Source organism: Calliphora vicina, chromosome 5 (assembly GCF_958450345.1).
Source record: "Calliphora vicina chromosome 5, idCalVici1.1, whole genome shotgun sequence".
NCBI lineage: Eukaryota > Metazoa > Arthropoda > Insecta > Diptera > Calliphoridae > Calliphora > Calliphora vicina.
The window spans coordinates 64,998,020-65,021,377 of NC_088784.1; the positions used below are offsets into that span (position 1 = coordinate 64,998,020).

The following is a 23,358-nucleotide window of genomic DNA, read 5'->3' on the forward strand; positions in this document are numbered from 1 at the left end:
ACTAATTATGAACCGATCATCATAAAATTAGGTGACATGACTTCCATATATATAAAACTAATTTGGAGCGAAATTTGTGCGACATTTATGAGCGATAAAGTTATATTTGTATGGGGCTATGTGAAATAATGTATCGACTTCAACCAGTTTCAATAACATTCGTACATGGTCTGAAAAAAGTGTATGTACCAAATTTTATCGAAGTATTTTCAAACTTTGCGCACAAGTTTTACATGGACAGCCAGCCAGACGGACGGAAGGACATAATTTAATCAACTCAAAAAGTGATTATGTGTCGGTCGGTAAACATCAACACAAACGCATAATACCCTCCCCACCATGGTGGTTTAGGGTATAAATATAAACTTTGAACCCATATAAAAACCACCAAATAAATATTGGTCCATACAAAATTCAGTAAAAAAAAGTTCCATAAAAAAAAAATACAAAACGATTTTTTGTTCGGATCAGTCATTATTTGACCAAGCCCCCTTATAAAGTCCTCTTCCGAAAATCACTTAAATACGCATAAATATTTTGTAACTTAATTAGGTCTAAGCTTTCTTTAGAGCAAACAAAAATGAAAAAAGGGCCCATTTTTTAATTTGATAGATATCGAACTCACATCACACTAAGCGACCAAATAGGTCTTTCGGAATTAAAATTAAAATTAAATTTTTTTTTGGATAGGTTGAAGAATTAGCTATCTGAACTTATTGGGACAAAGTTTGCTAAGAACAATAGTTAATAAGTTACATGGATGAGAAAAAACACCTGTTTGGCCAAAATGTAAAATGACCTCCTTTAACTAAGAAGAACTCGGAATTCATCGATTTCAAAAGTCGGTTAACTTGACATGAAATCCCCCATATATAAGTACCACTTTAGAAAAACACATTAATCTACATAAATATCTTATAAATGAGTTATATCGAAGCAAAATTTTACACAGATCAGTTATACGTATACAAAAATTATAATACTGGATTTTGTAACGATCAGTTCATAATTGGCAATATCTCTCACATATGTTCCACTTCTGAGAATAACTTTTAAGAGGTGTTTGGTATTGAAAAGCGACATTTGCCATAAATAGTTATTGCCAAACGGTTTGTATAAAAATAAGTGATAAACTTTATTCGGACAACTATATATACATATATTCATCCCCATTTATGAAATTTACCACTGATGTTTTCTACACCATTTCCAATTGAATTTCAGAAATTTCCAATTATATTTCAGAATTTTCCATTTGTATTTCAGAAAATTCTAATAGCAATACCAATGAATATTTGTGAAATACAAATAGAAAATTCTGAAATACAATTGGAAAATTCTGAAATACAATTAGAAACTTTTTAAGTATAAATTAAAAATTCTGAAATACTAATTGAAATTTCTGAAATACTATTGGAAAATTCTGAAATAAAATTAGACAATTCTGAAATATAATTAGAAACTTCTGAAATACAATTGGAAATGGTGTAGTAATAGAAAATCTAAAACTAACCGAATTGGGTTAACTAGATAAATGTTTTTATACAAAATGCACAACAATCGATGACCGTATTATATTGTAGCGGCAAAACCGAATATAAACATCTTAAAATCTTGGTAAGCATTTAAATGAAAAGGCTGTCCACTACGGTTGGCATTCCAATAAAAATTATTAGGAAAAAAAGTAATTTTGTATTCGAGTGAATACAATTTTTTTAGTTTAGAATAAACATTTATTCGATCAATAATTGCAGAATAATCGAATACTCGAATAAATTTATTTTTGACATATTACAAACGGAATGACAGAACCATTTAAACCCCATCTTTTTGGTGGTGGGTATAGTGTAATGTTTAATATTTAGGTGTATGTTTTGTAGTCGGCAGAGTTTGCCTTTGACTACGCTAAGTATTTTCCGTTCTTACTAGAGTTTTTCTTTTCCGCACTTTTTCATTTCCCGGGAAATCGGGATTAATTTTGAAATTTCCCGGGATACCGGGAATTACCGCCTAGAACAAATTATTCAATTTAAAGAATGTAGACTTCGTTAATAAGCTAATAAATGTCTTTGGCTTTAAAATGTAATTGGCTACAAATAAAAAATCCAATAAAAATTTAATATAAAGAGATAAACGACATGATTTCTAATTTTGGTTATATTCAAACCTATCACCATTTGTCATTTGTATAGGAAAGGCTTCAATTTCCATTAGACTTTGTTCAACCTTCCTTTGATTCTAATTAATTCGGTAATAATTAATTAAAACTTGAAGAAAACCCAATAATATTAAACAAAATTATATTCCACGGAAGGTGGTTTTATTCCAAAATTATTCGTTTTACTCTCTGTGAAAAAGCTAAATACTAAAATTATTCCACTTTCGATCGGCATAGAATTCTTTTTTTTTTTTTTTTTAAACGTTTATTTGACAAAGAAATTTTTATAATGTAGCACCATAAATAAACAAATAGTAGTTAATATAACATAGTATACCCTGTCCCGTGTTCGAGCACTCTAGTATATTTACAATCAAAAAAAAATTTAAGTTCTTTTTAGGAATATTGATAAGTTAACTTACAAGTATTAATAATACATATGTACATCGAATTTGCAAGATTTATTGTAGGAAAAACGATTGAAAAAGACCACTTTAGTATTTAGAGTAAATAAAATGAGAAAAAGTTAAGGGGTAAAAGAAAAATTTTAGCTACCATATCGGTCTAGCCACCAGTATTTTTTAATATTTAAGTTTGGCAACATGTTTTTATCCCTCAAGTAGAGGGCTGTGTCGTATCTTTTATTATCATCTGTAATTTGTTTGCAGTTTATTGCCTTGACATTGGCTCGTCTATAAATGTGGTATAATACCGGAATACCCAAATTATTTTGAATATATCCTTGTTTATCTAGGTATAAAAATGCTTCCGGTGGCACATACCCGTTTTTTAGAGTTACCTCGATGTATTCATCACTGACATAGTAGGGAGCCATAACAAGGTTATTTAACTTGCATTCGGCGGTTTTTAAAATATGGTTTCTTATTAGATGAATTATGAAATTATCTATTCTGCTTATTTTTGAAACATCATAAAGCCTCCTGTTAGAGATGTATTTTTTAAAGTCACTATCAGGTGACTTGAAAAGTGAAGTGCATGCTCTAAGACATTTCCGTTCGAAAACTCTCATTTTTTCCATATATGATGGTCCGATATTGTACCAAATTTGGCAGCCATATGTTAGTATTGGTCTAATTAAGGATTTGTATAATATTATTTTAACCGAAGGGTTTATATATTTAGAATAAAATATTTTTCTGTACATAAAAAAAGCTTTTCTTGCCTTTGTTATTTGTAAATCTATATGTTTGTTGTAATATAGAAATTTATCAAGATAAATACCTAAATATTTTACCATTTGTTTATTTACAATGTTAATATTAGAGCCTGTTTTAACCTCAAATTCTTTCCAGTGTTTTCTTATATTATGATTGCACTTTCCAACAGGTGGGCGGAATAAAATAGTCTCGCATTTGTCAATATTTATTTTCATTTTCCAGTTATTGGCATAATTTTCTACTATTCGAAACAAGTCTTGTAACTTTCCATTGATTTTTAAAATTGTATCGTCAGAATGAAAGATTATAATATCATCGGCAAATGCAACAATGTTACTGTTAACTTGTTTCAGAAGATCCAGAATATATAAATTGAAAAGAATTGGAGCGTTTACTGTTCCTTGTTGTAGTCCATTTACAATATTGAATTTTCTTCTATTTATTTGGTTATTATTTGATATATGAAAATTTTTGTTACTAAGCATATTGTGTATTAAAATAACCTGATGAAAAGGCATTCTATATTTCGTAAGTTTATATATTAATCCTGGAATCCATATATTGTCAAAAGCTTTTTCAAAATCTATGAGGCAAGCACCTGTACATAGGGATTTATTCCAATTCCAATGAATATTTGATACTAGATAGTGAGCCGCATGTACAGTGGAATGCTGAAATTTGAACCCGAACTGCCGATCATCAATTAGATTATTATTTTCGCAGAATTTTACTAAATTATTGTATACACACATTTCGAATACTTTACTAATGTTTGGAAGCAGACTTATTGGTCGAAGATTTTTAGGGTTACTAGTATCTTTATTTTTCTTTGGCAAAATTACTGTTAGGGCTGTTTTCCATGCATGAGGAAAGTGTGAGTTGTTTAATATGTTGTTAAATAGTGTACAGTATTCAAATATTATTTCGTTTGGAATGTTCTTAAGTATAAAATTAGGAATATTATCTATACCATAAGACAATTTTTTCCGTAAATTGTTAAATATATACAGGATTGACTTTTTGGATATAAAGTACTGTTCATCTAAATCGTTTGCCTTTCTGGTTGAACTAAATGTAGTAATCGTTGTGTTATTTCTTTCATACACATTTTTTTCCTCTAAAAATGTGCGAAAAAATCTATCAACATCTATGTGAGTAGTATTATCATCTTCAATCTCTTTATGAGAATGAACTGATTCAAAGTAAGTTCCAATTGAGTTAAGTATTTCATCCTGATCCCTAATTATGAGCTTGTTACTATCTATTTCCTTTTCTAATGAACCTATATCTATTCCAGTATATCTAAACCAATCCTGGTCGTCTTGACTTATTTTCAAGGTATCTATACATAACGATTGTGACACTCTGAATTGTTTTTTAACTTCGTTGAATGTGTTTGAAGGATTGCGGGTGTCCATGTTGGCCAGCCGCACCCGGAAATTGTTGTTGATCGTAAGTGTGAAATTATCTTTAATTAGTTTTCTTACCAATTTTAGTTGCGATTTTAGTAAATTTAGTTCTGTTGGTGTTAAATAAAGTTCTAATCTATTGTATTGTTTTATTTTATTTAAAATTTTACTTTTTTCTAGATTTAATTTCTTTATTATTGAATTCGAAAATTTAGCAATTGGGTCCGCAACTTTAAATTTTGGCACCGATTTCTCAATAGCAGTATTTATAGATTTTTCCAATTTCAGTAAGAAGTGGTCAATCTCAGCGTTAGAGAGATTTCTATCGTTTGGGACGTTATTATCGGTGTTATAATCAGTTATCAGGCTGTTTCTAAATTTTCTAAAATTTATTTTTTTAAAATTTCGTTTAAGGTTTGGTGAATCTTTAAAAAATATAAGGGGATGGTCATTATCATTATTTAGTACTATGATTTGCAATGCTTTATGATCACTGTCATAGTCCAGTGTTTTTAAACAATTAAGTGTGTTGTTTTCCCTATGTATATCTAAACGTGAATCTGCGATACATATGTCCAAATAGGACGCAGCTCTTGGGAATGAAGGTTCAGTAGAAGCAAAAAAACTGCATCTGAAATGCATTCCATTATCTAGTAGCCACTGTCTTAACATATTTCCTTTTGTATTACATGTATCATTTCCCCAGTCAGTGTGCTTACAATTTAGATCACCCGATAATATATAAAAATTATTAGGGTTCTGTAAATCTAATAGTTGAAAAAGCTTATGCATTTCGTTTTTGAAGGAGTTGTTGTTATTGCCAGAAGGATAGTAGACCGATATAATAATTAAAATTTTATTTGCCACTAATGGAATTTTAATTATACATGTTTCAAGATTTTTTAATGAATTATTAAAATTATTGTAGAATTTTTTGTATTTAATATCATTTCTAATCAATATTGCCGTTCCCCCACCTCTTTGTGCGTTCACTCTATCATTTCTTATAATATTATATTCTTTAAAATTTACTTTGTGCCTGGCATTTAATTTCGTTTCATTTAATAGGACTAAGTCAGGGTTGTGTAAATTGATAAACTGATTCAAATCGTATCTTCTGCTTAGTCCTATTAAAGAATTAACATTAATTTCGATTATTTTTAGGTTTTTTTCAATTGTTTCACCCATTTTTAAAGATTTAATTTTCTAACATCGAGAATATGGTATCTATTCTCGATGCTTGTAAGTGAATTTGTTTTTGTAAATTTATTATTTGGTTAGTAAGGTTCTGCATTGATTTTTTAAATTCTTCTAATGCTAGATTTATTGGGTTAGTGTTATTTTCATTATGGCGAATATCATTTTTCAAAACATTGGCAAAAGAGACATTTGGGTTTATATTGTACGATTGTGTAGGTTTATTGATTCTTCTCTCATTCAGCGCTTGTTTTCTGCTTCTAAGTTTCTGCTGGAGCGCTTTGTATTTTTCGCATCCCTTGTATGATGCTGGGTGTCCATACTTATTGCACAGCACGCAAAATATTTTTTCTCTTTCGGATTCTGGAATTTCTTTTAAGGAACATTTTCCAATTTCGTGTTGATCTTTACATTTAACGCATCTTGAAGGTAAAAAACAGTTCGATGCGCTATGGAAAAAGCCTTGGCAGTTTCTACATTGCGGTATCTCAGGTTTTCTTAGGGCCTCCCAACGAATGCATCGATAAAGTAGACCCTTAATGTTTTTTAGATCATTAACATTACTTTCAGTGCTTATTTGCACTAAAAATATAGGTAGTTCTATGCCGTTTTTTATTGAATCTTTAGTTGAGAACTGGCTCACTTTCACAAATTTTAAGTTTTGATTTTCGAATTTTTTTAGTTCATTTAGTATAGTTGCAGGCTCAGTATTACCACTTAAACCTTTCAATAAATAAGTTTTTGTTTTATTATCTTTAGGTGTGAATGTAAAGAAATTAGTTTTGGTTTTTTGTAAGTAAGCTTTAACTTTATTATAATCGGTCATGGAAGCCATGAACAGAGCTATTTTTTTATTTTTAAACTCTTTTATTTTAAATTCATTGATTTTAAGACCAATTGATATAAATTCAATCAGTTCATTGGAATCCACATCAAATATGTTGAGTGGTGGTATTTTGTTGTTTTTTGGTTTGTTTGGTGTTTTTTCGTTACTTGAATTTTTTTGTTCAATTAATATAGTATTTGGCAAACCGGTTTGTGGTGCAGTTGCATTGTTTTTGTTTGACACATGCCTTTCGAATTTTTTAATATATTCATCATCGCAATCTTTATCGTTATCAAGAATTGCAAAGAAATTATTGCGAGATTGTTTAGAAATTGTTTCACTATTCATGGTGTTTTTTCTTTTAAGAGTTTTTTTCTCAGTATTTAATGTTGTGCACTTGTTTATATTGTTTTTGTCATTATTTATGGTTGAGTTTGGAGCCAAAGGCTCACTCATTGTTTAATTTAAATATTGTTTTTAAACAGACTTATTCTTTTTTTTTGTTTTTTGAAACAAAAACAAATTAATGTAGAAAATAAAGAAGTAATCAATAAGGTTCTCAAAAATTGTAACTCGCGTAAACGAAATATTAAGTTGATCTCCGCTAAACGTCCGTCTTTCATGACAGTCACGATCGAACTCAGCATAGAATTCTGTGACAGTCCTGAATATTTACCAGTTTTTGGAGTAATTTGAATAATGAACTTGTTATTGGTCTATTTGGATTAAATCTTATTTGTTGTAAGAATATTCTGCATTTGTTTTGGTGCTTTAAGCATCTTTGAGAGAAAGTAAAGTTCAAAAAACACCAGATAAAACTAAGGAAAATATTTCCCGGGAATTCTCGCACAATTTCGGGATTAAAGATTTTGCGGAATTCAATAATGAGAACAAGTTAGTTATTGTAGGTTTGTAGATAAGATTAATAATCTGCTTTATTATGGGAAGTGCGCCCCTTTTTATACTTAAATTAACTTAATTCTATTTCCCCTCATATATTGACCAATCATAATTCACTTAAGATTTCGGAAATTGAGTGAGATATCGGAAATAGTCACACAATATATTTTTCCACGCATTTCACAATTCCGGATCCGATTTGACATTCAATGTTACAGTTTTATAACAAGTGTCACAATAATCCGATCTGCACTCTTCGAAAAAACACTTTAATGTTAGTAGTGAAATAACCACTAATAAAATATTATTATTATTTTTGAAATTTCTTTCGTTTACTTAAATTTTACCATCTTAAAATTATGATATAAGGATCATACAGAAAATTATAAAAACCTTTCGAAAGAGTACATGTTCTCTTTATTATAAATACTATTATATCAATCAATCATCATAACTTAAATATAATTCTTCTAAAAATTTTTTTATTTATTCTATTATTTATCTAATATATTTAATGATACTCTTAATAATTGTATGTAAAACTGTTTAATATTCGTAACGTGACTAAAAGCAGGTGCGAAATTTTAGTTAGAATATTTTTTCCAAGCCAGTTAAATAAATGATAACTGATCTACATTACGTTATAATGCAGTGAAACGTTGAATATTAGAATATTTTTGTATAGATATTTAACTAACTTTAATGTAAAGTAAAATTTTTCCTTCCATTTTATATTTAATATCTCCCTCGTTACAAGTTTTTAAAAGTAAACGAACGGAATCCCGTAACTTCCAGTGATAATTTGTACAAATTATTACAAATTATTAAGTACGCAAACACAACTAATATCTAAAATGTGATACGTGTTAAAAATCATTTTAATACAAAGGAGAAAAGTATAAAATTTAATTTCTTCATAAAATCCCTCCAAATAACGGGATATAAAGTCCCGACGACTTTTATCATTCGACATTCAAACGATTAACACTAGTAGAATCAGAATATTCGAAATTACAATTAGAGCGTGATTGAAAACACGATTTGTTTTTAATGTAAAAAAAGTATGTATTTATGTACCTATATTGTTGTTATTATTACATTTTTATTTTCGAGTTTTTTTTTTCTTAAAAATATAACAACTAAATCAAACATAAATAAAATTTTACAAATTTAAAAACAACTTTAGCATCGTACTAATTAAAACAGGACACGATTTGCTTGTGTTATTTGTAAAAAAAAATACTTTGCAAAAATACGTTTGTCAAAAAAGTGAATCACGCATAAGAAAAATAAATAAAATGCAAACAAAATCAGCAAATTTTTAAACAGTTTAATTAACACAAGGAGTAATGTACAAATAATGAACAAATCAATATTATTAATAGACATTTAACAAATTGCGGCTTCACAAGAAACAAATAATAATTATTAAATTATTCAAAGGCCTTGAACTTATACCTAGTAAGTCATATGAACCTCACACACTTACTGAGGTGCATATGACATCTCGTTCATTTGATTAAGGTCTTTTCTGAAAGGAGGTTTGAAACTGTTTAATTGCTTCACAGCGATGATGCATTGAACCAATTAAAGAATAAATCGTTTCCTTTGAAATATTTTGTCATTCCCTTATAACCTCAGATGCAGTAAAGCATCTTGTGGTATAATTTTGAATCCGTATTTTGCGATCTATAATTTCCCACAAGTTTTCTATGGATTGAGATATGGCGACTGGCCAGGGCACTTGTTACGGGTCTTTGTCGTGCTGGAATCTACAAACTATATGGATCCATCCATTAAAACGAATATGTATCCAATTACAGTCATACTATCTTTTATGATATGAATTGGGTCCATACTTTACCTTGAAAAACAGCCCAACAACATAATATTGACACCGGGAATCTTGACTGTCTTATTTCTGTAAATTGGTTCCCTTCTCTTCGGCCGTCTTATAAATGTACTCACATCACTGCCTCTTAAATTCCATTTGAACTCATTCGAAAAACGAACAGTATTCCATTTCCGTCACGACCAGTTTAAATGCTCCTCGGCAAATTGTGTACCAGAAGTACGGTTTTAGAGTTTTTCAAATGGCGACAGCCACGAAAACCAGCCTCACTTGGTCTGCGTCTAACATTTTGAGAACTTATTTTAAATTTTAGATTATAGATAAGCTCCTGGGTAGTAATTATTGTGAATTTCTTAAATTCTCCTGTTATTAAATTATCTTGTCTAGGAATAGTTTTACGAGATCTTCCTCCCAAATGTTGAATTTTTACAGTTGCTAATTTATTAATTGAATATTTATCACAGATAATTCAATACAACACTAAAATCGTTTATTATTTTGAATTTTAAATTTCCGCAAATCTGGAATATAGCCATTTTTACTAATCCTTGGTGAATTGGATGAAATTGATATTACGAAGCCCTCATAACCTTGCAGCTACGTAGTACAATAGTTATTTTTATTAGCGATTTTAAAAAAATGCATGGGTCTAGCTTACAAATGTACTTACCGTCAGCTGTAAAATATGTCAGTTAAATAAAATATTGGGTCCGGGCGCAATGATATCAATACATCAGATTTAGTCATGATAATTTTGGTATTGAAACTATAAACACAAACCCAAAACTACCTCGATACTTTACCCATAATTTATACACAAAATTAGCTTTTGGAAGCTAAAAATGTCCTCGGAACAAATGTGGGATTTATGGACAAACTTCCGATAATTGGGATTTTTAATTTCGTTTTTGGGAATTGCGGGATTTAATTTTCTTAAATCGTATAATTGTAGCCATCATTTTTATTTTCTATCGAAAAGTGAAGCAATGTAAACAAGTCAGTCAAGCCCGTCCATATGATACCCTACACCATAACCTTATATGGGAGCTATGGCTAATTATGGACTAATCGGCTCAAAATTTTATTTGTTGTATGTGGACTGATACAGAATAAACTACAATTAACTCTTTTGTTTAGGAAATGCTCCAAAAAATTCCAATGTTTTTAAAGTTTCGCAGTGGTTTAGAAACGTTTTTTTTTTGGAAATAATTCGGTATCTCGGGAACTATTGGAGATATTGTAACGAAATTTCACAAAGTTCGAGCTGAGGTATTTTCGAGTTGATTTCAGCTTCCTACGCGCAATTGGGGACAGTTGCGCCTCGAATTTGGTCACATCGGGTCTAACATTTTTTTAAAAATTCGCCAAAAATCCATTTACGATCCGAATGATCTGAAATTTAAAATATTAATAGTTTTTAGGAAGATCTACAAGAAAATATTCTTACGTATATTAGCTCTTTTAGTTCAAGAAATATTTGGGTTATTAATAGAGTTTTTCTTTTCCCGCACGGGAATTCCCGCCTAGAACAAATTATTCAATTTTAAAAATGTAGACTTCGTTAAAAAGCTACAAAATTAATTTTGTTTTAAAATGTAATAGGATACAAATAAAAAAATCCAATAAAAATTGAATATAAAGCGATAAACTCGATTTCTAATGTTGGTTACTTGAAGAAAACCGAATAATATTAAACAAAATTCAGTTCCACGGAATGTGGTTTTATTCCAAAAATTTTCGTTTTACTCTTTGGCAAAAAGCAAAGCACTAAAATAATTCCACTTTCGATAGGAATATAATTCTGTGACAGCTGAACATTCACGAGTTTTTGGAATAATTTGAATAATGAACTTGTTATTGGTCTATTTGTGTTAAATCTTTATTGCTGTATGAATCTTCTGTTTTGGAGCTTTAAACATCTTTTAGAGAAAGTCATGTTAAAAAAACACCACATAAAACAAAGGAAAATAATTCCCGGAAATTCTCTCATAATTTCCCTGGATGTCGGGATTGAATATTATGTGGAATTCCCGTGAAAAACTCTAGTTATTAATTATACCCTACACCACCATAGCGGGGAGGGTATTATGCGTTTGTGCTGATGTTTGTAAAGCCCAAAAATATTAGTCTAGCACCCACCTTAAAGTATACCGATCGACTTAGAATCACTTTCTGAGTCGATTAAGCGATGTCCGTCCGTCCGTCTGGTTGGCTGGCTGACTGTCCATGTAAACCTTGTGCGCAGAGTACAGGTCGCAATTTTGAAGATATTTCGATAGATATATAAATAAATTTCGGCCCAAGTACGGAGCCTATTGAAACTGGCAGAAATCGGTCCATTATTTCACCTAGCTCCCATACAAATATCCTCCCGAAATTGGACTTTGTCGGTCATAAATCTTTAATTTATATGTACGGAATTCATGTCACCAAATTTTATTGTGATCGGTCTATAATTAGTCATAGCTCCCATATCACTTTAAGGTGCATAAATCTCACTTTTATAAAAAAATAAAGTTTTTGGAACACATTTTCCCCGTTTTATGAATTTCGGTATTTGAAAATAAAAAATTGCAAACATTAGAATGTCACATGTGAACCGTGGAAATTTTAGATTAATTAAAATTATATATTTTTCTTCATGGAAAATCATCAATATAAACACGAGTTTTGTACGTTTTCGATTAACTAATAAACTTTTTGAAACCCCTAATAATTTGATCTACAATTTAAAGAACTTTTCCTCTCTTTAGATTATTAAACTTTTTCAATTGAAAGTTTATTTAACATTATTAAAGCTTTATACTAAATATAAACTTTAAAAAGCTTTTTCACACAGCCTGATAAGATAACAGAATTGTTATTATGATCAATTACATTAAGCTTTATACATTTCATGCGAGGAGGGATGATAAATACGATACAATTGTACAAATTTTCAATACATACAATAAGCATTTCAGAAAGTACTCCAATAAAAAAAATTAGGTCATAATAAATAAACATTAATACAAATTAAACAAAATCGTTTCATAATTTACTTGACATTCTAAAGGAAACTAAATATTCTTTCAGAAACATATACAGTGCCGAACTTAAGTATTGGCACAGGATGCTCATTGTTCTATAAGGTCGATTTAAAGGCCATATTGTTGACATTTTTAATAAAAATATATATTTATCAGATAGATTGATGAATTTCCTACAAAATACCACAAACTTCATTTCAACAATTTTGTAATATTATTTAAAAATAATAAAAAGACGAAAACTTCCACAATTCCGTAGAACAAAACTATTGGCACACTTAACCAGATTCTTCAAATTTTATCGATCTATCCACATTTTTTCTTTGAAAATGCGATTTTATCTTCTTTTATTTAACAGTTTTCGTTTCTAAAACTGTTAATGTCAATTTGTAAAAAATGAGCACAATAATTATCAATTTTGCTGAAAATAGCTATCAAATAAAATGAAACAACAGAATCTGAGCGCAAAATCATACTTCACTTGCACAATCAAGGAAAATCATATGCTGAGATTGTAGAGATTATGGAAAGAAGCCGTTTTACAATTTGGAGTATCGTGCAACGTTTTAAGGCAACATCAACACTTGAAAGTGCTAAACATACAGGTCGTCCTAGATTCTTAAGTGAGCGTAAATACAGCCATATAATCAAAAAGGTCAAGTTATGTCCAAAAATATCTTCAACACAGGTTGCTGTAGAGATTAAGGAAGAGTTTGGGAAAGAAGTTCACGCAGCAATAGCCAGAAGAGTGCTCCAGAAGACAAACTATAGTTGTCGTATTGCTAGGCGTAAACCATTTATTTCATCTGTGAACCAAAATAAGCGTTTAGTATATGCCGTTTAGGAATTTACGTAAGCCACATGATTTTTAGCACCAAGTGCTATTCTCTGATGCAAACAAATTTAATATTTTACGCTCTGATGGCCGTCAAACGGTATAGAAAAAAAAACCAATAAAGAGCTGGAAAAACAAAATATTGCTTCAATAGTAAAACATGGTGCTGGAGAGGTAATTGTGTGGGGTTGTATGTCCGCTTCAGGGGTTGTAGAGCTGGTGTTCATTGACGAAATAATGGACAAAGTGAAATATACGGATACACCTCAAGAAAAGTACAGAAAAGTTAAATTTACCATTTTCTTTCACTTTTCAACATGACAATGATCCCAAACATTCGGCCTATACTGGACGTATGTTGCTTTCATACAATATTTCGCATGTCCTACCACACCCTCAACAATCTCCGGATCTCAACCCAATAGAGCATCTGTGGGAAGAGCTAGATAAGCGAGTGAAAAAGGCATTAGTTGAATAATGGCAAAGTATTGGGTTAGATATCACAAACAAGTTGGTAGATTCATGCCTAAGCTACTCGAGGCAGTTATAAAGCAAAACTCACTTGCAACTATATATTAAATTTTGCAATATTGCTTCCTAAATGAAATGTTTTTTTAGCTTTTAATGAAGTGTGCCAATAATTTTGTTCATTGAAATTAAGTATTTTTATGTAGTTTTGTTATTAATAAATAGTGGTATTAAATTGTTGAAATGAAGCTGTTTATATTTTGCAGGAAATTCATCAGTCTATCTGGTAAATATATTTTTTTATTAAAAATCTCTACAATACGGCCTTTAAATAGTCCTTAAAGTAAAATGAGCATCCTGTGCCAATACTTAAGTTCGGCACTGTAAATCAACCTTTAGGAATTTGAAGAATATTTAAGATTTTAATTTTGTAAAGCAATAAAACATTGGTAACAATTTAATAAAATTATTCTTAATCTTAATTTAAGAATATTTATTCTGAAATTGTATTTTATTTTTATCAAATATTACATAAAGCGAATGAAAATTCGTATATAACACAAATTTTGTTTCAATATAGTACAAATATGGTGAAAAAGTACTATTTGTTATACAATTTCGTACAATATGAAGATCACATCTATCATCTCTGTCACGTGATAATAGAGAAAGAGATCATTAAAAAATAGATAACAACAAAAGTGTGAAATAGAGATATGGAGAAATAAGAAAAGGGAGCAGCAAAATTTAATTAATTGTTCAACCGGTGTTACCAGAAATGTCCAGCATAAATTTTTAATTCATTATTTTAACTTTTTAATTCATTAAAATAACGACGTGAAGTCATTAATAAGAATTATATAACTTGATATCTATCAAATTGTTAGAAAGCTTAAATTATATTCAATTCAATTAGAGAGGTATGTTTGTAATTTCTTTCAAATGCAGTTTTGCCAAAATTTATACACAAAACCCAACATTTGGAAAAACTCCAAACTTTGAATTTAACCCTCCGTTAGTCGCAATCGAGACTAGTCGCAATGTATTAAATTGATATCAATAAAAAAAGGTGCGTTTGAAAATAATCTCTTCATAATAAAAAATGTTTGCCTGTATCAACCAGATCAGTTGCGAGTAACGGAGGGTTAAAGTTTTAAAAAATATGATTCTTCAGTTTATAATTATTTTTAAATGAGCAAAAAAGTACCTTTTGTTCTGTGGCTCCTCATAGGTATGTACCTATATTAAATAAGTTTTTTTAATAAATGACCTGCCAATTCAATCTACTGAATATTGCTGAAAATATGCCAACATGGCAACACTAACTAAACTTTAATAAAGCTAAAGAGTTCCACATTTTTCGACTCAATTAATTAGTACTACTGCTTATTCTCCCGGGTAACGAGGTGTCGGTTCAGAATTCTTCTGATTTTACCGTGTGTTTGTCCATCACTGTGTGCGATCGTTTAGTGAAAAAGTTTACAAAAATTAAACAAATAATCATATTAACTAAATTGTAATACCAAAAAAAAAAACAAATAAATAACTTGTTAAAAAGCAATGACAATACGCTACAATATCTTACCACGACGTTTAGTCGATTGGTTGTGTTTTCTATTGATTAATGTTTCAACATTTATTATATTCATCTTTGAATTGGTGGTCGTGATACCGGCATTACATGAACCAGGTGGCTTTTGGTATCTATTTACATTTATACTTGCCACATTTCTAATTTTCCAGATCAAAGGAAATTATATGGGATGTCTAATAACTGCTACTAATGTCGATTGTAAGTACCTACATAAATTTATGAAAATCAGTAATTTAAAAGTGTTTCATAATTTCAAGTTACTGAAAAACTCCACGAATAGTCAGAGAATAGCCCGCAATGCTTAAACAATTTTAAAATTTATAAAAGGTTTATAAAACAAAATTTCCATACAAAATTTGTTTTATAAAAAATGTATAAACTGTTTATGCATATGGGGGTAGGGCTTTAAGCTAATGTTTTTGCAAAACTTTTAGCTTATTCAATTCACAGTGAAGAAAGAAATCTTGTTTTTGACTTTATTAAAAAAAATTATAATTTTCAAACGAAATTCTTTGAACATTGGACATTTTTACATAAAAACAAGTAAGAGAGCTATATTCGGCTGTGTCGAATCTTATATACCCTTCACCAAATTATACTTCAAAGTAAAAATTTCAAATATTTTTAGATAAACAAAATTTATTTTTTTTCCAAAGGAAACAAATTTTTAAAATTGTTTTAATATTTAGCGAAAAAAAAATTCGGATTAAAAAATATTTTTTTTCTGATTTTGACCCATTGCAAGTCCAACTTACTATGGTCTTATATACGTCATTGCAAAGGTCTTTGAAATATCTATCAATAGATATCCATATTGTCTATATTAATGACTTAGTAATCCAGATATAGGTAAAAAAAATAGGTCAAAAATCTAGCTTGTCCTGGGTTTTTCCTTATATCTCAGCCATTTGTTTACCGAATTTCTCGATTTTAAATAGCAATTGAGCCGGAAGAATTCCGGAGATATTGATGTATGAATCGTGTATGTAAGTTATTTGGAGGCTTCGGAAAGTTTGGGGGCTTAATCGACTCCGCTAGCTATAAGGATCCAGAATATATATACCTTATAGGGTCGGAAATGAAAAATGTAGAAATTACAAACGGAATGTAAAAGGTATAAATATATGAAAATTTTTAATAATTTTTAGTGAAGTGAACAAACGTGCACTTTTTATTAAAATGTAGATTTTAATACAATTTACAAGTATTTCGTTTTTTACTCGTTATACTGTTGCATGCAAAAATGCACAAAATAGACTTGTTTTATATAAATTTTATTTTCAATTCAAATTCATTACAATACGTTAGCCTCAGCGCCTTAAAGGCATTGTTGAGGCATATGTTTTAATACATACTTGAAATTTATATATGGGGGATTTCATGTCAAGTTAATCTACTTTTGAAATCGATATTCTATTGGATAGTAATTCAGACAGTTAGAGGGGGTAAAAATATGACATTTTGGCCAAACAGGTGTTGTTTTTAGCAAAATGTGTCCCAAATAGTTTATGTAGCAATCTTTCGATAAAAAAATTTAAAAAAAATACATTTTTTTGAAATCAGAAACTTTTTTGAATTTCAAAATGGGCCCTTTTTTCTCAAAATAAAGCTTGGATACCTATTTGAAGACCTATTTGGTCGCTTATTGGGATGCGAGTCGGATATCTATCAAAATAAATGTTTTGTAACTCAACACAAGCTATTTTCATGATTTTTTTTTTTCAAAATGGATATTTCTGATATAGGTATAATTAGAAATTTCTGAAATTTAATTGGAATTTTCTGAAATCAATTAGAAACTTCTGATATACAATTGGAAATGGTGTAGTTTAATTTTTTGGCAAATTATTGTACTCACGACTACGCTGTTTACTTATTTCCAATTTACACCAAGCTATTCTTAAATTCCCATTATTTCTTGTATTTATTGCATGATGTCCAATATTATGCAAGCACTTGAAAACGTATATTAGAAGCTGCATTTTATAAAGGCTATGTACTGGCAAAATTGTTTGACAAACATCAGCATATCGCACACCCAGTTCAAAAGTGACACAACTCAAAATTTTAATTTTTCAGAAATCGCAAAAAATTATACACCAATTGAAACTAATGAAAGGCATAACTGTTTTTTTTAGCAACAGTTAACAACAACGAAATTCACTGATATTTTTTTTTATAGATAAATAAGTGTATTGTGCATAGTTTAAGCATATAAACCTGTAAAATGAATTTTGAGTTGTGTCACTTTTGAACTGGGTGCGCGATATGTAGTATAACAAAATTGTTGGATATGCTATTGGAAGATTATAAACTAGTTTAATACAGTAGACATACGACAGCGTTAATTTCCATTAACAGTACACTAATGTGAATTAAAATTTAACCCTGACAGACCACAGCTTTGCATTTAGTAAACAGCTGCTTGTTTATAAACAATTGTTTACAATAACAAAACACATGTAAAATTTACACTCAAAGTACTCGCTTGTATTACAAAAAAAAACAGCACATAATTGTGAAAAAATTTGTTGCAAATCGGTAAATTCTCTGCGAGATGTTAAGTTTCCCCTAATTAATATGCCATGTAAAAAACATAAGGTAGACATGTTATATAGAAATGTATAGCGGATTTTGTCTATTTTTCAAAAATGGAATACTTTTTTGAAAAATATGACAAACACATTATTTTTATTGAGTTTTTGCGAAGATACAAATTTTGCAAATTGAAATTAATTTTTTATTTATGAATATTTTTTAATGAAATTTTACAGTTATATAGATTTTTCTATTGAAAATGCATAAATTAAAATAAGGTTTGAAATTTGTTATCAGGAATTCCCAAAAAAGTTTTGAAAAATTCCAAAAATGGGATTTTTTAGTTTTTTGGATATAATATTCATACCAGGGTCGGGGTTATTGGAAATCGTTACAAAATAATTAAGAACATATTCGGCCATCTAAAATGGGTTACTATATTTTGACATCTAATATGACATTTGAGAATTTTTGCCTATATTTTTGAATTTTACATAAAACAAGTAAGAGTGCTATATTCGGCTGTGCCGAATCTTATATACCCTTCACCAAATTATACTTCAAAATTTTAAATATTTTTAGGTAAACAAAATTTAATTTGTTTTCCAGTTGTTTTTTTAATTTTTTGGAAAAAAATTTTTTCGTTTGTTATTTAAAATTTTTTATTTTTTTTAAATTAAAATTTTTTTTTTTTAAATTTTAAAAACAAATTTTTTTGTTTTTTAAATTTTTTTTTTTGAAAAAAAAAAAAATTCGGTTTAAAATTTTTTTTCCGATTTTGACCCATTGTAGGTCCAACTTACTATGGTCTTATATACGTCGTTGCAAATGTCTTTGAAATATCTATCATTAGATACCCATATTGTCTATATTAATGTCTTAGTAATCCAGATATAAAATTTTTTTATTTTTTTAAATTAAATTTTTTTTTTTTAAATTTTAAAAACAATTTTTTTTGTTTTTTAAATTTTTTTTTTTGAAAAAAAAAAAAATTCGGTTTAAAATTTTTTTTTCCGATTTTGACCCATTGTAGGTCCAACTTACTATGGTCTTATATACGTCGTTGCAAATGTCTTTGAAATATCTATCATTAGATACCCATATTGTCTATATTAATGTCTTAGTAATCCAGATATAGGTCAAAAATCGAGGTTGTCTAGGTTTTTTCCTCATATCTCAGCCATTTGTGGACCGATTTTGCTGATTTTAAATAGCAAAATTCTCGAAAGAATGTCTGACAGAATTATTGAAGATTTGGATCCCGAAGATATCTGGGGTCTTCAGAAAATTGATTTCAACAGACAGACGGACATGGCTTAATCGACTCCGATATCTATAAGGATCCAGAATATATATACTTTATTGGGTCGAAAATGAAAAATGTAGAAATTACAAACGGAATAACAAACTTATATATACCCTTCTCACGAAGGTGAAGGGTATAAAAATAGGCGTTTTTTTGATGGACCTGCTCCCCTCGGTATCAATAATTTTAAAATTTGTTTTCATTTAAGATATTTAATATAAAGTTAGCTTTTCAAAAAGTTTAAATTCCTAACACATCTTCTTAGAAAGGAAAAAAAAAAGTACTTTTTTTCACCAAAAACTAGCGAAAAATCACATTTCGTGAGAAGGGTATATATAAGATTAACATTTTACGTTTGTAATTTCCACAATATAATTTTCCGACCCTATAAAGTATATATGTATATTCTGGATCCTTATAGATAGCGGAGTCGATTAAGCCATGTCCGTCTGTTGAAATCAATTTTCTGAAGACCCCAGATATCTTCGGGATCCAAATCTTCAATAATTCTGTCAGAAATGCTTTCGAGAAGTTTGCTATTTAAAATCTGCAAAATCCGTCAATATATAACGGAGCTATGAGCAAAAATCCGAGAAAACCACTGAAAATAAATTGGAGGGTATATAAGATTCGGCATAGCCTAATATATCACTCTTATTTGTTTAAATTCAAATGTATATAACTTTGGAGCCAGTAACAAATGAAAAATGGAGAAAATCGGGAAATATTTGGAGCCGCTGTTATTAAAAACAGGAGTAGAGTGGGTAAAAATATTGAAAATTTTAATTTTAAATATGAATATCTCCTAAGTTATAAGAGATAATTGATAGCTACAACGAGGTTTTTTGTAGTGCTAGATATGGAGATCTTATATATCTTTTTCGGAACACAGACGATGAAATAGAATCGTTTTAAAAAATCCTATTACCCGAGGTGTTCTAGTTTGGGGAACCGTGGCCTACCCCCTGGTGGTCCCATGCGGTCCAAATTCAAAACTTAAATTCAACAACACTTCTTTGCGCATTTCAAATTTCATTCAAATCGGACTAAGGGTTTAGAAGTTACTGATTTATTTCCCTCTTTTTTTTCTTTTTCTGTTTGTGATCTAAAGTGAACTTTATATGGGGGCTATGGTCAAATAGTGCCCGATCGAAAAAAATGGTCTTGCGATATTTGTCTTTATACGAAACTTAGTTGTGCTGAATTAATGTATGGATACTGCAATTCTATGGACATTTATATACCATATCACCATATTTCTGGAAGAAATGTGTATGGGGGCTAAGAGAAACTATGGACCTATTCTTACCATTTTCAATATAATTTGTCTTTTTATCATATAAATAGTGAGTAAAAATTTCATGGTATTCTTTGTAATGAATTTACCCAAAATCACAAAAAACATGTGAATATTATCAAAATTTTTGGAGGTTGTCTTACATTTTGATATATAACCCTGGTTCTTTCTACCAATTAAATTTTGCTTATTTTCAATACCAAACTGCTTAGAATTATAAAAATTTTGGTATGCATTTCAATCATATCGGTTATGTATTTTGGACGTGAGAGTGTTTTACAAAGACAGACGGACATAGCTCAATCGACTTGGAATTTCATAAGGAGCAATAATATACATATATACATTCTTGGGTCTCTCATTCACCACATATGGTGGTCGAGGATATAAAAATGCACAAATGTTGTCCCAATTATGGGTTAGCGTGGGGCCCGATTTGAAATTGGCGGATTTTCACAAATTCGTTATTTAATTTACGATTGTGTTAATTTAAATTCCCAGCACATTGTTAACCCTTTATATCTGAGTTCAAAATGTTCCAAGCAAGAAAAGTTAGACCTACATATATACACAGCCTCGAAAGTGAGTAAACTCCAGTGAAATTTTTAATTTTTTTAAAATCATGAAAATCATTATAGTCCGATTTAAATCTTTTTTTCAGAACCGAATCTATTATTCAGCTCAATCTCCAACAAACCGAAAATTATAATTGATGGATAGATTTTAGTATTTTCATTATCTTAAAAAAAATCAAATATTTTGTGGGGTTTACTCACTTTTGACGCTGTGTGTACTAAACATTATTAAAAATATAAAGAAGATAAAATTTGTTAAATATGTGGGGAGGGGCACAAACAGTTTGTTAGGGTCAATCGTTATACTGTTCATGATAAAAGATATTTTGTATATACTTATAAAGCCCTTACTAATATTTCTAATGTTCTTAATTTTTATATTCATTACAGACAATACCCTTCGTCAACCTAGCGGGGATATAGAGAAATTGGAGTCCTTAGGCTGGCATGAATGTAAAAAGTGTGACAAGTTGGCACCACCCCGCAGCTGGCATTGTTCAGTATGTAAGTCCTGCATTTTAAAACGTGATCATCATTGTTTTTTTACTGCTTGTTGTATTGGCCATAATAATGAACGTTACTTCATTATGTATCTCGTAAACTTGTTCATTGGTTCTGCTTATGCTTTAATCTACAACTCTATATACATCTGGATACTGAATGGTCACATCTATTTCAATCTCATGTCCATTTTACGCGCTTTCTTTCCATTCGTTATGTTGTATAGTGGTGGCTTCATTGAAAATATGTTCCTGATATTTTATGGTCTCAATATATTGGCACTCCTATACAGTACCATACTGTTGGCCTACCATCTTCCAACTGTTTTGAAGGGTGGTGTTTCCCATGAAAGAGATAATGACGAATATTTGTACAATAAGGGATCATGGAAGCGCAACTTGGAGACTGTTCTTGGCAAACGTATGCATTTAGTATGGCTGTCCCCGATGATTAAAAGTGATCTACCAGATGATGGTATTAACTGGAAAATGACAGAGGAAAACATGACTAAGAAAAATACGAACAAGAAAACCAAATAAATATAGCATAGACGTATTTTTAAATTGAAATTGTATTTATACTATAATTAAATATTTACTTAACTTATAATTGTAATTTAAATAAATTTTTTAAATTTTAAATACTTTATACTGAAAATATTCTATACTATCAAATCCTATAATAGAACAGTATTATAAAATTTTATTGTAGAAGAAGATATTGTATCGTATATATATTATTAAATTTATAAAACTGCAATACAATTTAAATTTATCTTATAATTGTAAAATTAATAAAATGTTCCTGTAATTTTAGCAGAAAATGAACAAGATTTTTTCGACAAAACCCTTCAAAAAGCTGATAAATTTGGAAAAAAAATACTATATACTCGTACTTATGCTAAAAAAAATTACAAAAGTTATATTTTAAAATAATAAGTTTCTAAAATTATTAATAATAATGTTTTAGGAAGTAAAACAAAATACATTTTTAGAATTAAAATTGTGCGAGTTATGTACAAATATGGCCGATCCAAACTAAATTTCATTTTGTGATTTCTTTTTTTAATCTTTATTCTTTATTGAAAATTTCTTTTATGAAATTTACAATAAGCAGGGTTTCGATATTCAGCTCTAGCAACATATTTCTTACATTTGACTATGCAATAAATATGAAATTATCTCATTTCATCACAATCAGCTAATATAAATATTCATACTGTTCGTTCGTATTACTATTAAAATTGCAATGCTAGTCTGCAATTTTTAGTAGCAAACACAATCCATTGCATATCCACCAAAATATATGTTCGTGCTTTAGTAGCACACACAGTTTTTTGTCGTGCTAATATTGCACGCCATTCGTTTTATTTTATTGTGCTGGCAAACTTTTCTAGCAACAATACACATTTCTTTGGTTGTGTGCAATTGATGCTATTAGTTGCTGTTCTTGATAAGTGCATAACAACATATCAGTAAACACACCCAATGTTGAAATTTGTTGAAATAAATCTAGCATTTCTAAACGGCTGATCCGATCAGGATAAAATTTGACACGGGCGTAGCCAAGGAGTATTCGAGTTTAAATTATTAAAATGGGCCCTATAAATGCCCCAGGGCCGGCGCTATGGGGGCTCAAAATAGGGTACCTTCGACATGTAAAATTTTTAAACAAGTGCCATTTTTTTGTTTCCCA

The 23,358-nt window shown here is 29.5% G+C and overlaps 1 protein-coding gene across 1 annotated transcript; it reads left to right on the plus strand.

The window, feature by feature from the left end:
• Window positions 1-15,370: 15,370 nt before the first annotated feature.
• Window positions 15,371-22,347, plus strand: LOC135960900 (probable palmitoyltransferase ZDHHC24). The gene is made up of 2 exons (XM_065512302.1): window positions 15,371-15,644; window positions 21,553-22,347. Exons 1-2 carry the CDS (start codon window positions 15,413-15,415, stop codon window positions 22,200-22,202), a joined length of 882 nt encoding a protein of 293 aa, XP_065368374.1. The 5' UTR covers window positions 15,371-15,412; the 3' UTR covers window positions 22,203-22,347.
• Window positions 22,348-23,358: the final 1,011 nt, after the last annotated feature.